This window comes from Mirounga leonina, unplaced genomic scaffold (genome assembly GCF_011800145.1).
Source record: "Mirounga leonina isolate KUSES-001 unplaced genomic scaffold, KU_Mleo_1.0 Mir_129, whole genome shotgun sequence".
NCBI classification, from domain to species: domain Eukaryota; kingdom Metazoa; phylum Chordata; class Mammalia; order Carnivora; family Phocidae; genus Mirounga; species Mirounga leonina.
In genome coordinates this window covers 50,764,129-50,777,625 of record NW_023270323.1, presented here as the reverse complement: position 1 = coordinate 50,777,625, position 13,497 = coordinate 50,764,129, and the positions used below count along the sequence as shown (strand labels likewise).

Here is a 13,497-nt window from a genome sequence, read left to right as displayed (position 1 = left end):
GTGTCTCAAGCCGGTAGGGCTTTTGTTCTCTGCCAGTTGCCTGTGTGGGTTGGGGAACACATGCAAAGTTTAGCCAGTGTTTAAGTCTGTTCCAGCTTTTACTTGCACTGGATCTTGTCATGTTTCCACTGCCCGCGTACACAGGCTCAAAGTCAGCCACAAATACATGGATAGCTTTCAGTGTCTCTTGTGTTTTTGGGTAGCCTTCCCATCAGCCAGGAATTTGCAGAGAGCTTAATAAGGCCCTCCATGACTTTTTATTTCCTTTATCTCCTTTTTAAATTTGGATGAAGCTTTAGGCTGGCTGAGCCGCTGGACTTACCCACATTTGTCTACCTCTGAGACCATGACTGCAACTAACAACACTGATGGGCACAGAGTGTTCCCATGCTTAGCTCCAAATCAAGCAAGTCCTCTCTGGCAGTGAAGTTGATGTTCACAGCTTGACCTTCTCTGACATGGGAAGGAGTGTGGAGGTTAAAGGGGGTAGGAGAATCCCATAGACTCTCATGTTCTTACCCAAAGTTCAGTTGTTTTCATGAACAATCATTTCCTAATTTGCTTTATGCCTTTGGTCTTTGGTTGATTTATAGAGAATTAAAATGCTTACTTTGACAATTTTGTTGAATTTTATTATTGCTTATTGGGAAGAGGATCTAATAAATTCCCCACTATACGAAACTCTGTCATATATTTCATAACATTGCCCCAGATTCACACATGATTATTAATGCTGTCAACATAGTCAATTATTACTTGAAAATGACATTGCATTTTGAGTTGTGTTAGCTTTGTGGAGACAAATTCTTTAGCTGGGTTTAATTAATGTTTTCATTATAAATAGCATCTATTTGCTCATTCATTTATTGACTAACAATGTGCTGGGGTCTGCTTTAATTTCCATGATGTAAAGATGAATGACAAAGTCCCTGCCTTTCATGAATTCACAAGTCAAATGGGGGAGACAAACTAAAAATTTTAAATTATAATGAAGTATAATATATGATGTTATATAGAGGTGAGCACACAGTGCTATGGGATGAGGCAGCATGCCTGTCTCTGACTAGTAAGATTTCACTAAGTGTGTTACCATTGATTGGGGCTCAGAAGGGTTGAAGTCGGCCAAGCAAAGGGATGCAGTAAATAGGGCATTCTGAGCGTGGAAAGCAGTGTGTGTAAGGACAAGGTTTGGGTTCAAGTAATATCTGAAAAAGTACCCAGGAAGGAGCATGGCGGAGAACAGTAGAAGATGGAACTTCTCTAGAAAACACATTTACGGGGGCGCCTGGGTGGCTCAGTTGGTTAAGCGACTGCCTTCGGCTCAGGTCATGATCCTGGAGTCCCTGGATCGAGTCCCGCATCGGGCTCCCTGCTCGGCAGGGAGTCTGCTTCTCCCTCTGACCCTCCTCCCTCTCGTGCTCTCTCTCAAATAAATAAATAAAATCTTTAAAAAAAAAAAAAGAAAACACATTTACATCTGCTGAACATTCTGGTCTTTATCTTCTGGGCCATCGGATGCTAGCCAAGGCCTTTATTGATCAAATTAGCTACTGCTTTTGTTTGGTCTTGGATTTCTCTCCAGCAGCTCTGTGGAGTATAAGACTGCAATGAGGAAGGACAGATAAGAAGTCAATCAAATAGGAGACTTTTGGACCCTCAGGGTTGAGAGATGGTGAGTGCAAAACTCGAGAGTGGCCAAATTCAAAAGATGTTCATGAGAAAATTGACAGAATTTGATGATATTGATGTAAGGAGGGGTCAACATGGCTGGTTGGGCACAGAGGCCCTAGAAGGTGTGGCGAGGACACAGCCTCTGGGAAGCTGCCAAATAAGAAATCAACCCAAACAGAAAGAACAAAAACCAGATAGGATATCCAGATGAATCTTTGGCTGACAGGCCAGGTGAATGAAGAGGGAGAACCCAGGCAGGAGCAAATGTACAGAAACCTGGGAGAACTGGCTGCAATTGTAGCAGAGGATGTGTGCTGGATCCTAAATGAATTTTCTGAGCTGCCTAGAGGGAAGTGACTTAATCTCATGCCCTGGCCTTAAGTTTCAGTGAGGCAGGGGCAGTAAGAAGTCCCAATGCAACATGGTCATTTTAGCACTTTTAATAGAAATTTTGAATTAATCTAAATCCTTCATGAAGTGGGATAATGGTATTGATTAAGAATACTCCCTCAGAACCCTCTTACACTGTTGGTGGGAATGCAAGCTGGTGCAGCCACTCTGGAAAACAGTATGGAGGTTCCTCAAAACATTAAAAATAGAGCTACCCTATGACCCAGCAATTGCACTACTGGGTATTTACCCCAAAGATACAGATGTAGTGAAAAGAAGGGACACCTGCACCCCAATGTTGATAGCAGCAATGTTCATAATAGCCAAACTGTGGAAAGGGTCCAGATGTCCATCGACAGATGAATGGATAAAGATGTGGTTCATGTATACAGTGGAATGCTACTCATATTACATCAGAATGGATGAATACCTACCATTTACATCAACATGGATGAAACTGGAGGGTATTATGCTAAGTGAAATAAGTCAATCAGAGAAAGATAATTATCATGGTTTCACTCATATGGAACATAAGAAATAGCACAGAAGATCATAGGGGAAGGGGAGGGAAAACTGGGAAGAAATTAGAGAGGTTGATAAACCATGACAGACTCTTGACTCTCGGAAACAAACTGAGGGTTGTGGAAGGGGAGGTGGGTGGGGGTATGGGGCAACTGGGTGATGGGCATTAAGGAGGGGAGGGCACATGATGTGATGAGCACTGGGTATTATACGCAACTAATGAATCATTGAACACTACATCAAAAACTAATGATGTATTTATGTGTTGGCTAATTGAATTAAAAAAAAAAATCCTCACCTAGGGCTCTTCCTGTGAGTAACTCAGACACTGCACAGAGACTAATCATTAACTCTGAAATCATTGAGGAATTATTTAGAATGCAAATCCTTTTTTAAAAACCTAATAGTGCTGCCCAAGTGTTAATTCATCTTCTCAAAGGGATAAGGAAGTGGGCAGATACAAATAGATGTGTGATGACTATGTAGAAAGAGTCAATGATGACATACTTTGTCTCTGATCTACACTTTTTTAAGAGGTCCCTTTTTATGTGTGACATTCTGTAACTTAATTTTTCCTGTTTATGACATTCTAATGTTATTTAATTGCCAACCATCTGGATTTGCTGTTAGTATGAATCAGGTTTTTTAATATAATTAAGCCAGCTTATCTGTCACCCATTATAATTAATCCATTTTATCTTAATTACTTTTCCATTTCCAGAGCCAATCATCACATATTAACACAAATATAGGAAAATCTGAGTCATTTTTGTAACCATAAGTAATAACACAGAATGTCAGATATGTGCATACACTCCCTTCACACTTTGGGGAAGGTTCAACATAATTTGGTAAAATACGTTAGTGTTTTGCCAGAAACACAGAAACCAGAAAAGAAATCAGTATTTCAGTTCTCATTCACTTACTTTGTGAACCGTAGTCTTGATTCTGTATCCATCCAAGGACAAATTGTAATGTAGCAAGCCCTTCTGTTTCTGGTGGTAATTACAGGGATGCATTTGCCTGTCATCTCATTCTGGTCACTGGTGCATGTGTGGGGTTTTTTCATTCACTTATTTCTTAATTGAGGACAACTCTGGATGTAGCAGTAAATGAGACAGAAGAAGGTTGTAACTCTTTTTGAGCTCACTTTGTAGTGGGGGAGACCGATAGTAAACGAATAGCAAGAGTAGTGATGAGTAATGTGCAAAGAATTTGAAAGGCGACGGGACAGAGTCAGTTCTGTAGATGGAGGGCTCGGAGAGGTCTCTCTGAGGAGGTGGCTCTAAAGCTGATACCTGATTGACAGGAGACGCCTTGAGCTGATCACAAGCATTACAGGAGGAAGTCCTAGCTAGAGCGAAGGCCATGACTAGGCATATAATCTGTGTAGTGGTTAAGAGATCACTTTGGGAGAGGGAGAACGTTCAAAGTAAGGAGTGTGGATTTCATTCCAAGTGCTATGCGGAGCTGCTGAAGGGCTTTATGTGATCTGATTTGCATTTATAAAAGATCAGTCTGGCTTCTCTGTGGAGAATGGATTAAAGGGGGTAAGAATGGGAACAGGGAGGAAGAGTCCAGATTGAGAGGTGAGATCATCATCCCTTAAGTACTCCATGAAGTTATCCTATGCGTCATTTTTGAAGATTGATTCTTTGCACCGTTGCAGATTTCCTGTGGTTAGAGCAAACTATGGAATACTCTAGATTCAAATGGCTCTCTAGATTCAAGTCCAGTTTCTCCAACTTAGAGGTCATAGAACTTCGGGCAAGTCTCTTAACCCCTCTGTATTTCAGTTTCCTCTTATAAACACAGTGAAATAGTGGGGAGCCTGGTTGGCTCAGTCAGTTAAGTGCCCAGCTGTTGATTTCAGCTTGGGTCATGATCTCAGGGTCATGGGATCAAGCCCCATGTTGGGCTTTGCACTCAGCACAGAATCTGCTGGAGATTCTTTCTCTCCCTCTCCCTCTGCCCCTCGCTCAGCTTATGCTCTTGCTTTGTAAATAAAATATTTTTTTAAAAATGGAATAGTAATTTTACCTATTCATAGAGTTGTCAGAAGTGACTAAGAAAATACACATAGAAGTACTTAACATGCTTATAGTAAGCACTCAGTAAATATTACTATATTTCTGTCATACTATGCCACATTCAGACGGCAGTACCTAGTAATGAGTTACAATTAACATTTTTAAGAAATAAAAAAATTTGTTCATGTGTTATTTTGATACTATTTTAGCATCCCTTAATCCTGTTTATTTAATTTGTAATAATATAATCATGTTGTTATAATATGCATATTATTCCCAACTTCCGCATCTGGCAGTATTTATTTTTAAAGTGACTTCTGTTATTTGTGTATTAAACACCTGTAGCCTTCTAGAGAGATTGATTGAATATTAATCACCTTTATTGTGAAGTTAATGTTTTCAGCCCTTAAAATGAGATGAAGGAGGGTGGGCCTTGGATCCTGAGATTATACAGATCATGTAAACACTGAGTTTATGGCCTCCACCAGGGCCATGACAACACACGGGCACTGCTCAAATGCATCACTCCTCTGCTTGGTCCTCCTGCTTTGGACTTCGGGTCTGTGTTGGATCTATGGCTAGAAAAGACCCTATCCATTTAGACCATAGGGTAATCTAGAAGCCTTGTAGTGAGTCTTTGGTTTCCCTGTAAACACTGGTTTCTGTCACTTTGTCAGGCTAGCTTGGAAGCTGGCTCCCACGATTTGTCTTTTCTCACTACTGTACTGATTGCATGGATACTGTACTGAATTTTGCAAAAGTCGAATTATTTCTAAATACTATAGAAATGATGATAGAGATTGGATAATGTTTGGAATCAGTAACTAAATTAATGGGCGTGTGTGATGTGTGTGTGAATTTGTAACTTTTACACGTCATGGGGCTAAAACACCTGATAGCCAGTAGCCTTACGATTTTTCCTTCTGCCTCTTCCAAAGACCGCATGGTCCGGCTACTTAAGAGATTCATGGGAGCGACCGTGTCGGCATAAAGACTCAAATGTGAATTCTCAGCTCTGCCGGCCCACATGGAACTGACAGGTGGGGCTCCCATCCATCCCGCAGGCTCTTACATCTGGTGGGGGGCTCTCTGCTCCCCCTGCTCTGTTAGGAACAGGTGCCCTCCCTCCCCCCGGCAGTCAAATATCCCATCATTTCACAATTAGCACCCAACTGGATTATATTAATGTCAAAATTAATTTGTAAGCTTACATTTTTTTCCAGAAATACCTATGTGTGGACATAACTCCCTTTCTCTGTGTTTGTTTTTCTACCACAGACACGGGAGCAGAAAGACAGGCACTAAGAGAAAATGTGTATCCTAAATTGAGAGAATTCTGCAGAGAAAACTATGGATTAGAATTTCAGGTAACTGTGATATTAATTCCATTTTTAATTATGGCAGCTGAATAATGTTTGTGCTTGCTTATTGTCACAACTTCGGTGTTCTAAAAAACACGTTTCAAGCTCTGAAAAATTTTATTTCTTTAAGCATGGGTAAAAAGGAACACTGGAAAATGGAAAATAAAATATTTAGTCATTTGGGGGGCGCCTGGGTGGCTCAGTCAGTTAAGCAGCTGCCTTCCGCTTAGGTCATGATCCCCAGGGTCCTGGTATCAAGCTGCATTGGGCTCCCTGCTGAGTGGGGAATCCGCATCTCTCGGCCTTCCTGCACCTGTCCTTCTGCGCTCTCGCGTGCGCGTACTCTTTCTCTCTCTCTCTCTCAAATAAATAAAATCTTTAAAAAAATAGTCATTTTTGGTGCTTTGCACTTTTATGTTTTCTTGGCCTCTGTCTGGTATTGGCTCATCTTCTCCTAACCATGTTTATTTGCTTCTCGGCAGTCTCTACTGTTCTCAGGAAGGTTAAGGTTGCTGAGCGCATGCCTGTAGGCTGTGGTCTCTAGAAATGGTTTGTACCTAAAAATTGGGACCAGCTCTCTCCCAGGTGTTTTCTTTTAGCAGCCTGGCCAGCCCTTGCCTTCTAGCTTGCCTTTTAGATTTTGTTCACATTGTAGAATGTCCTTTTTCCTATGTTAGGGATTTGCCATTTACCCAAAAAAAAAAAAAAAAATCAGCCTTTCAAGAGACAATAACTGTGCATGTCATTGCTAAAGTTCATGAATACCCTGGCATTTGTAGACACCACTGATTTTACCACCTTTTCTATTAAAAGTACTAGAAAACAATGGGCATATCTTGAACATCCCCAGATTTAAAAAGTAAATGGCTCCTGGAACAGATAGCCTTATTTAGTCAAAAGTTTTCAACCTCATTCACAACGGACATCTTAACTCTGCAGTGCTATCTTAACTATATGTTTCCATTGGTAAGTCAGGAATATGTACCAGAGATTTGTGGTATAAGAGTGCAAAATGCATCTTTGTTAGTGGAAGAAAATTCCACCCTTCATTTATTTCCTCCTGAATATTTTATCTTGGTATACTTCATGATGCTTTCTCGTGTGATGTATAAAATAGTCGGTCTCAAAATGGCTTCCATCTCCGTGCCTACTGTCAGTCAGCAGCAGGCCATTATGACACACATACTGAAAAGTTACTCATAAGTCACCATTTGCTAGATAAACGGTGAGCCTAAATTAAATGCCTTGTTGTGAATTCAGCCCTGCCTTCTCTGAAGAACCTGGTTCTACTGATAACAGGGTCTCAATTGTTAAAAAAAATTCTGATCTGTCAAGATTCCCAAAGACTTAGACACTCCTTGGGGACTCAATTACCATGGAGAAAGAGATGTGTCCAAGAATGTTAATCCCATCTTTGAGTTTGTTTGGATATGCATCATTTTTTTTTAGTAGAGGGAGGAATTTGTTGAGCCACAGACCAGCCTGCATAAAACATGGTATTCAGATTAGCTGAGAGGAAAATAAAGAAAAATATATTTTCTAAATTATAAGTAGGCCCAGGAAAAGACTGATAAAGCCAGAGGAAAGCTGTAGAAGGCAAGGTCCATGGACTAAATTGACAGCAAGGATCATTCTAGGCAGGTGCATTGAATGAGTCGTTGAGATACCGGGCAGCAGTGGAAACCACATTGGGCAGAGAAAAGTTGGGACTGAACCCCCAGCTTTCCACTGTGACTCCCTCAGTCGGTGTTCGAAATGGGAGTGGTGACCACTTCGTATCTAAGGTTGTGTTTGGAATAAAAATATGCAGGGTTGCATTTGTTTCCCACCTTCCGAGCTTAATGGGAGCTCAAATATATGTCATACTTGAATCTTCTAAGATATACTTTTTAGTATAGTCTCTTCTAGTCAGTTGATTATAGACCTCCCTGAAGATGTGTTTTCTAGTGAGACAGTTCTCCTTTCTCAACTGCAACAAAATATGATACTGGAAGCTTCATGAAGAAAAAAAAAAAAAACAGTTTACCTGTATAGTACTCTGGATTTCATCTTTGGCTCTGCATTGAACCCAGAAGAAATGAATTTCCTACAGTTACCCAAACATATACCAATCCCTTTTAAGCTTCTTTGCCTTTGTTTATGCTGTTCTTTCCACCCGCGATGCTCTGCAACCTGCTTCTTCCCCTGCCACCCTTGAAGTCCTACTCATTCTGAAGACTCTTCCTATAGATCCTAAGGCCCCTCTCCTTCTTTTTTTTAAATTTTTTATTGTTATGTTAATCACCATACATTACATCATTAGTTTTTGATGTAGTGTTCCATGATTCATTGTTTGTGCATAACAACCAGTGCTCCATGCAGAACGTGCCCTCTTTAATACCCATCACCAGGCTAACCCATCCTCCCGTCCCCCCCCTTTAGAACCCTCAGTTTGTTTTTCAGAGTCCATCGTCTCTCATGGTTTGTCTCCCTCTCCGATTTCCCCCCCTTCATTCTTCCCCTCCTGCTATCTTCTTCTTTTTTTTTTTCTTAACATATATTGCATTATTTGTATCAGAGATACAGATCTGTGATTCAACATTCTTGCACAATTCACAGCGCAAACCATAGCACATACCCTCCCCAATGTCTATCACCCAGCCACCCCATCCCCCCACCCCACCCCCGACTCCAGCAACCCTCAGATTGTTTCCCGAGATTAAGAATTCCTCATATCAGTGAGGTCATTTGATACATGTGTTTCTCTGATTGACTTATTTCACTCAGCGTAATACCCTCCAGTTCCATCCCCACGTCGTTGCAAATGGCAAGATCTCATTCCATTTGATGGCTGCATAATCTTCCATTGTATAGATATACCACATCTTCTTTATCCATTCATCTGTCGATGGACATCTTGGCTCTTTCCACAGTTTGGCTATTGTGGACATTGCTGCTATAAACATCCGGGTGCACGTACCCCTTTGGATCCCTACATTTGTATCTTTGGGGTAAATACCCAGTAGTGCAATTGCTGGATCGTATGGTAGCTCTATTTTCAACTTTTTGAAGAACCTCCATACTATTTTCCAGAGTCGCTGCACCAGCTTGCATTCCCACCAACAGTGTAGGAGGGTTCCCCTTTTTCCGCATCCCCGCCAACATCTGTCGTTTCCTGACTTGTTAATTTTAGCCATTCTGACTGGTGTGAGGTGGTATCTCATTGAGGTTTTGATGTGGATTTCCCTGATGCCGAGTGATGTTGAGCACTTTTTCATGTGTCTGTTGGCCATTTGGATGTCTTCTTTGGAAAAATGTCTGTTCATGTCTCCTGCCCATTTCTTGATTGGATTATTTGTTCTTTGGGTGTTGAGTTTGATCAGATCTTTATAGATTTTGGATACTAGCCCTTTATCTGATATGTCATTTGCAAATATCTTCTCCCATTCTGTTGGTTGTCTTTTGGTTTTGTTGACTGTTTCTTTTGCTGTGCAAAAGCTTTTTATCTTGAAGTCCCAATAGTTCATTTTTGCCCTTGCTTCCTTTGCCTTTGGCGATGTTTCTAGGAAGAAGTTGCTGTGGCTGAGGTCGAAGAGGTTTTGCTGCCTGTGTTCTCCTTTAGGATGTTCTGTCTCACATTTAGGTCTTTCAACCATTTGGAGTCTATTTTTGTGTATGGTGTAAGGAAATAGTCCAGTTTCATTCTTCTGCATGTGGCTGTCCAATTTTCCCAACACCATTTGTTGAAGAGTCTTTTTTCCATTGGACATTCTTTCCTGCTTTGTCGAAGATCAGTTGACCATAGAGTTGAGGGTCCATTTCTGGGCTCTCTATTCTGTTCCATTGATCTATGTGTCTGTTTTTGTGCGGGTACCATACTGTCTTGATGATGACAGCTTTGTATTAGAGCTGGAAGTCTGGAATTGTGATGCCACCAGCTTTGCTTTTCTTTTTCAACATTCCTCTGGCTATTCGGGGTCTTTTCTGGTTCCATACAAATTTTAGGATTATTTGTTCCATTTCTGTGAAAAAAGTGGATGGTATTTTGATGGGGATTGCATTGAACGTGTGGATTGCTCTAGGTAGCATTGACATCTTCACAATATTTGTTCTTCCAGTCCATGAGCATGGAATGTTTTTCCATTTCTTTGTGTCTTCCTCAATTTCTTTCATGAGTATTTTATAGTTTTCTGAGTATAGATCCTTTGCCTCTTTGGTTAAATTTATTCCTAGGTACCTTATGGTTTTGGGTGCAATTGTAAATGGGATCGACTCCTTAATTTCTCTTTCTTCTGTCTTGTTGTTGGTGTATAGGAATGCCACTGATTTCTGTGCATTGATTTTATATCCTACCACTTTACTGAATTCCTGTATGAGTTCTAGCAGTTTTGGGGTGGAGTCTTTTGGGTTTTCCACATAAAGTATCATATCATCTGCAAAAAGTGAGAGTTTGACTTCTTCTTTGCTGATTTGGATGCCTTTGATTTCTTTTTGTTGTCTGATTGCTGTGGCTAGGACTTCTAATACTATGTTGAATAGCAGTGGTGATAGTGGACATCCTGCCACGTTCCTGACCTTAGGGGGAAAGCTCTCAGGTTTTCCCCATTGAGAATGATATTCGCTGTGGGTTTTTCATAGATGGCTTTTATGATATTGAAATATGTACCCTCTATCCCTATACTCTGAAGAGTTTTGCTCAAGAAAGGATGCTGTACTTTGTCAAATGCTTTTTCTGCATCTATTGAGAGGATCATATGATTCTTGTTCTTTCTTTCATTAATGTATTGTATCACATTGATTGATTTGTGGATGTTGAACCAACCTTGCAGCCCAGGGATAAATCCCACTTGGTCGTGGTGAGTAATCCTTTTAATGTACTGTTGGATCCTATTGGCTAGTATTTTGGTGAGAATTTTTGCATCCATGTTCATCAAGGATATTGGTCTGTAATTCTCCTTTTTGATGGGGTCTTAGTCTGGTTTTGAGATCAAGGTAATGCTGGCCTCATAAAACGAGTTTGGAAGTTTTCCTTCCATTTCTATTTTTTGGAACAGTTTCAGAAGAATAGGTATTAATTCTTCTTGAAATGTTTGGTAGAATTCCCCTGGGAAGCCATCTGGCCCTGGGCTTTTGTTTGTTGGGAGATTTTTGATGACTGCTTCAATTTCCTTAGTGGTTATAGGTCTGTTCAGGTTTTCTGTTTCTTCCTGGTTCAGTTTTGGTAGTTGATACATCTCTAGGAATGCATCCATTTCTTCCAGGTTATCTAATTTGCTGGCATAGAGTTGCTTATATAGTATGTTCTTATAATTGTTTGTATTTCTTTGGTGTTGGTTGTGATCTCTCCTCTTTCATTCATGATTTTGTTGATTTGGGTCATTTTTCTTTTTGATAAGTCTGGCCAGGGGAGGGCGCCTGGGTGGCTCAGTTGGTTAAGCGACTGCCTTCGGCTCAAGTCATGATCCTGGAGTCCCGGGATCGAGTCCCGCATCAGGCTCCCTGCTTGGCAGGGAGCCTGCTTCTCCCTCTGACCCTCCTCCCTCTCATGCTGTCTCTCATTCTCGCTCTCAAATAAATAAAATCTTTAAAAAAAGAAAAAAAAAAAAAGTCTGGCCAGGGGTTTATCAATCCTGTTAATTCTTTCAAAGAACCAGCTCCTAGTTTCGTTGATCTGTTCTACTGTTCTTTTGATTTCTATTTCATTGATTTCTGCTCTGATCTTTATTATTTCTCTTCTCCTGCTGGGTTTAGGCTTTATTTGCTGTTCTTTTTCTAGCTCCTTTAGGTGTAGGATTAGGTTATGTACTTGACACCTTTCTTGTTTCTTGAGAAAGACTTGTATTGCTATATACTTTCCTCTTAGGACTGCCTTTGCTGCATCCCGAAGATTTTGAACAGTTGTGTTTTCATTTCCATTGGTTTCCATGAATTTTTTTAATTCTTTAATTTCCTGGTTGACCCATTCATTCTTTAGTAGGATGCTCTTTAGCCTCCATGTATTTGAGTTCTTTCCAACTTTCCTCTTGTGATTGAGTTCTAGTTTCAAAGCATTGTGGTCTGAAAATAGGCAGGGAATGATCCCAATCTTTTGGTACCAGTTGAGACCTGATTTGTGACCTAGGATGTGATCTATTCTGGAGAATGTTCCATAGGCATTAGAGAAGAATGTGTATTCCATTGCTTTGGGATGGAATGTTCTGAATATGTCTGTGAAGTCCATTTGTGGACCAAATGTGTGGAAGTCCAGTGTGTCATTTAAAGTCTTTATTTCCTTGTTGATCTTTTGCTTCGATGATCTGTCCATTTCAGTGAGGGAGGATGTTAAAGTGCCCCATTGTATTGTTGTCAATGTGTTTCTTTGTTTTTGTTATTAATTGCCTTATATAATTGGCTGCTCCCATGTTAGGGGCATAGATATTTACAATTGTTAGATCTTCTTTTTGGATAGACCCTTTAAGTAGGATATAGTGTCCTTCCTCATCTCTTATTACAGTCTTTGGTTTAAAATCTAATTTGTCTGGGGCACTTGGGTGGCTCAGTCATTAAGCGTCTGCCTTCGGCTCAGGTCATGATCCCAGGGTCCTGGGATCAAGCCCCACATTGGGCTCCCGGCTCCGCGGGAAGTCTGCTTCTCCCTCTCCCACTCCCCCTGCTTATATTCCCTCTCTCGCTGTGTCTCTCTCTGTCAAATAAATCTTATAAAAAATAATAATAAAAAAATAAAATCTAATTTGTCTGATATAAGGATTGCCACCCCAGCTTTCTTTTGGTGTCCATTAGCATGGTAAATGGTTTTCCACCCCCTCACTTTAAATCTGGGGGTGTCTTTGGTTCTAAAATGAGTCTCTTGCAGACAGCATATTGATGGGTCTTGTTTTTTAATCCAGTCTGATAGCCTGTGTCTTTTGATTGGGGCATTGAGCCCATTTACATTCAGGGTAACTATTGAAAGATAGGAATTTAGTGGCATTGTATTGCCTGTAAGGTGACTGTTACCGTATATTGTCTGTGTTCCTTTCTGGTCTATGCTGCTTTTAGGGTCTCTCTTTGCTTAGAGGACCCCTTTCAAGATTTCTTGTAGGGCTGGTTTTGTGTTTGCAAATTCCTTTCGTTTTTGTTTGTCCTGGAAGCTTTTTATCTCTCCTTCTATTTTCAATGACAACCTAGCTCGATATAGTATTCTTGGCTGCATATTTTTCTTGTTTAGTGCTCTGAATATATCCTGCCAGTCCTTTCTGGCCTGCCAGGTCTCTGTGGATAGGTCTGTTGCCAATCTAATGTTTCTACCATTGTAGGTTATGGATCTCTTCTCCCGCGCTGCTTTCAGGATTCTCTCTTTGTCTCTGAGACTCATAAGTTTTACTATTAGATGTCGGGGTGTTGACTTATTTTTATTGATTTTGAGAGGGGTTCTCTGAGCCTCCTGGATTTTGATGCCCGTTTCCTTCCCCTATTAGGGAAGTTCACTGTTATAATTTGCTCCAATATACCTTCTGCCCCTCTCTCTTTCTTCTTCTGGGATCCCAATTATTCTAATGTTGTTT

General features: G+C 40.6%; 1 protein-coding gene across 1 annotated transcript in view; it reads left to right on the top strand.

Annotated features, from left to right (window-relative positions):
• Positions 1-1,669: 1,669 nt before the first annotated feature.
• The window catches only part of NWD2 (NACHT and WD repeat domain containing 2), a 119,776-nt gene continuing 107,948 nt past the window's right edge, over positions 1,670-13,497 (top strand). Inside the window, exons 1-2 of the mRNA XM_035005590.1 lie at positions 1,670-1,793; positions 5,892-5,980. Of these exons, the coding sequence (XP_034861481.1) occupies positions 1,670-1,793; positions 5,892-5,980 (213 nt within the window). The remainder of the gene's footprint in view (positions 1,794-5,891; positions 5,981-13,497) is intronic.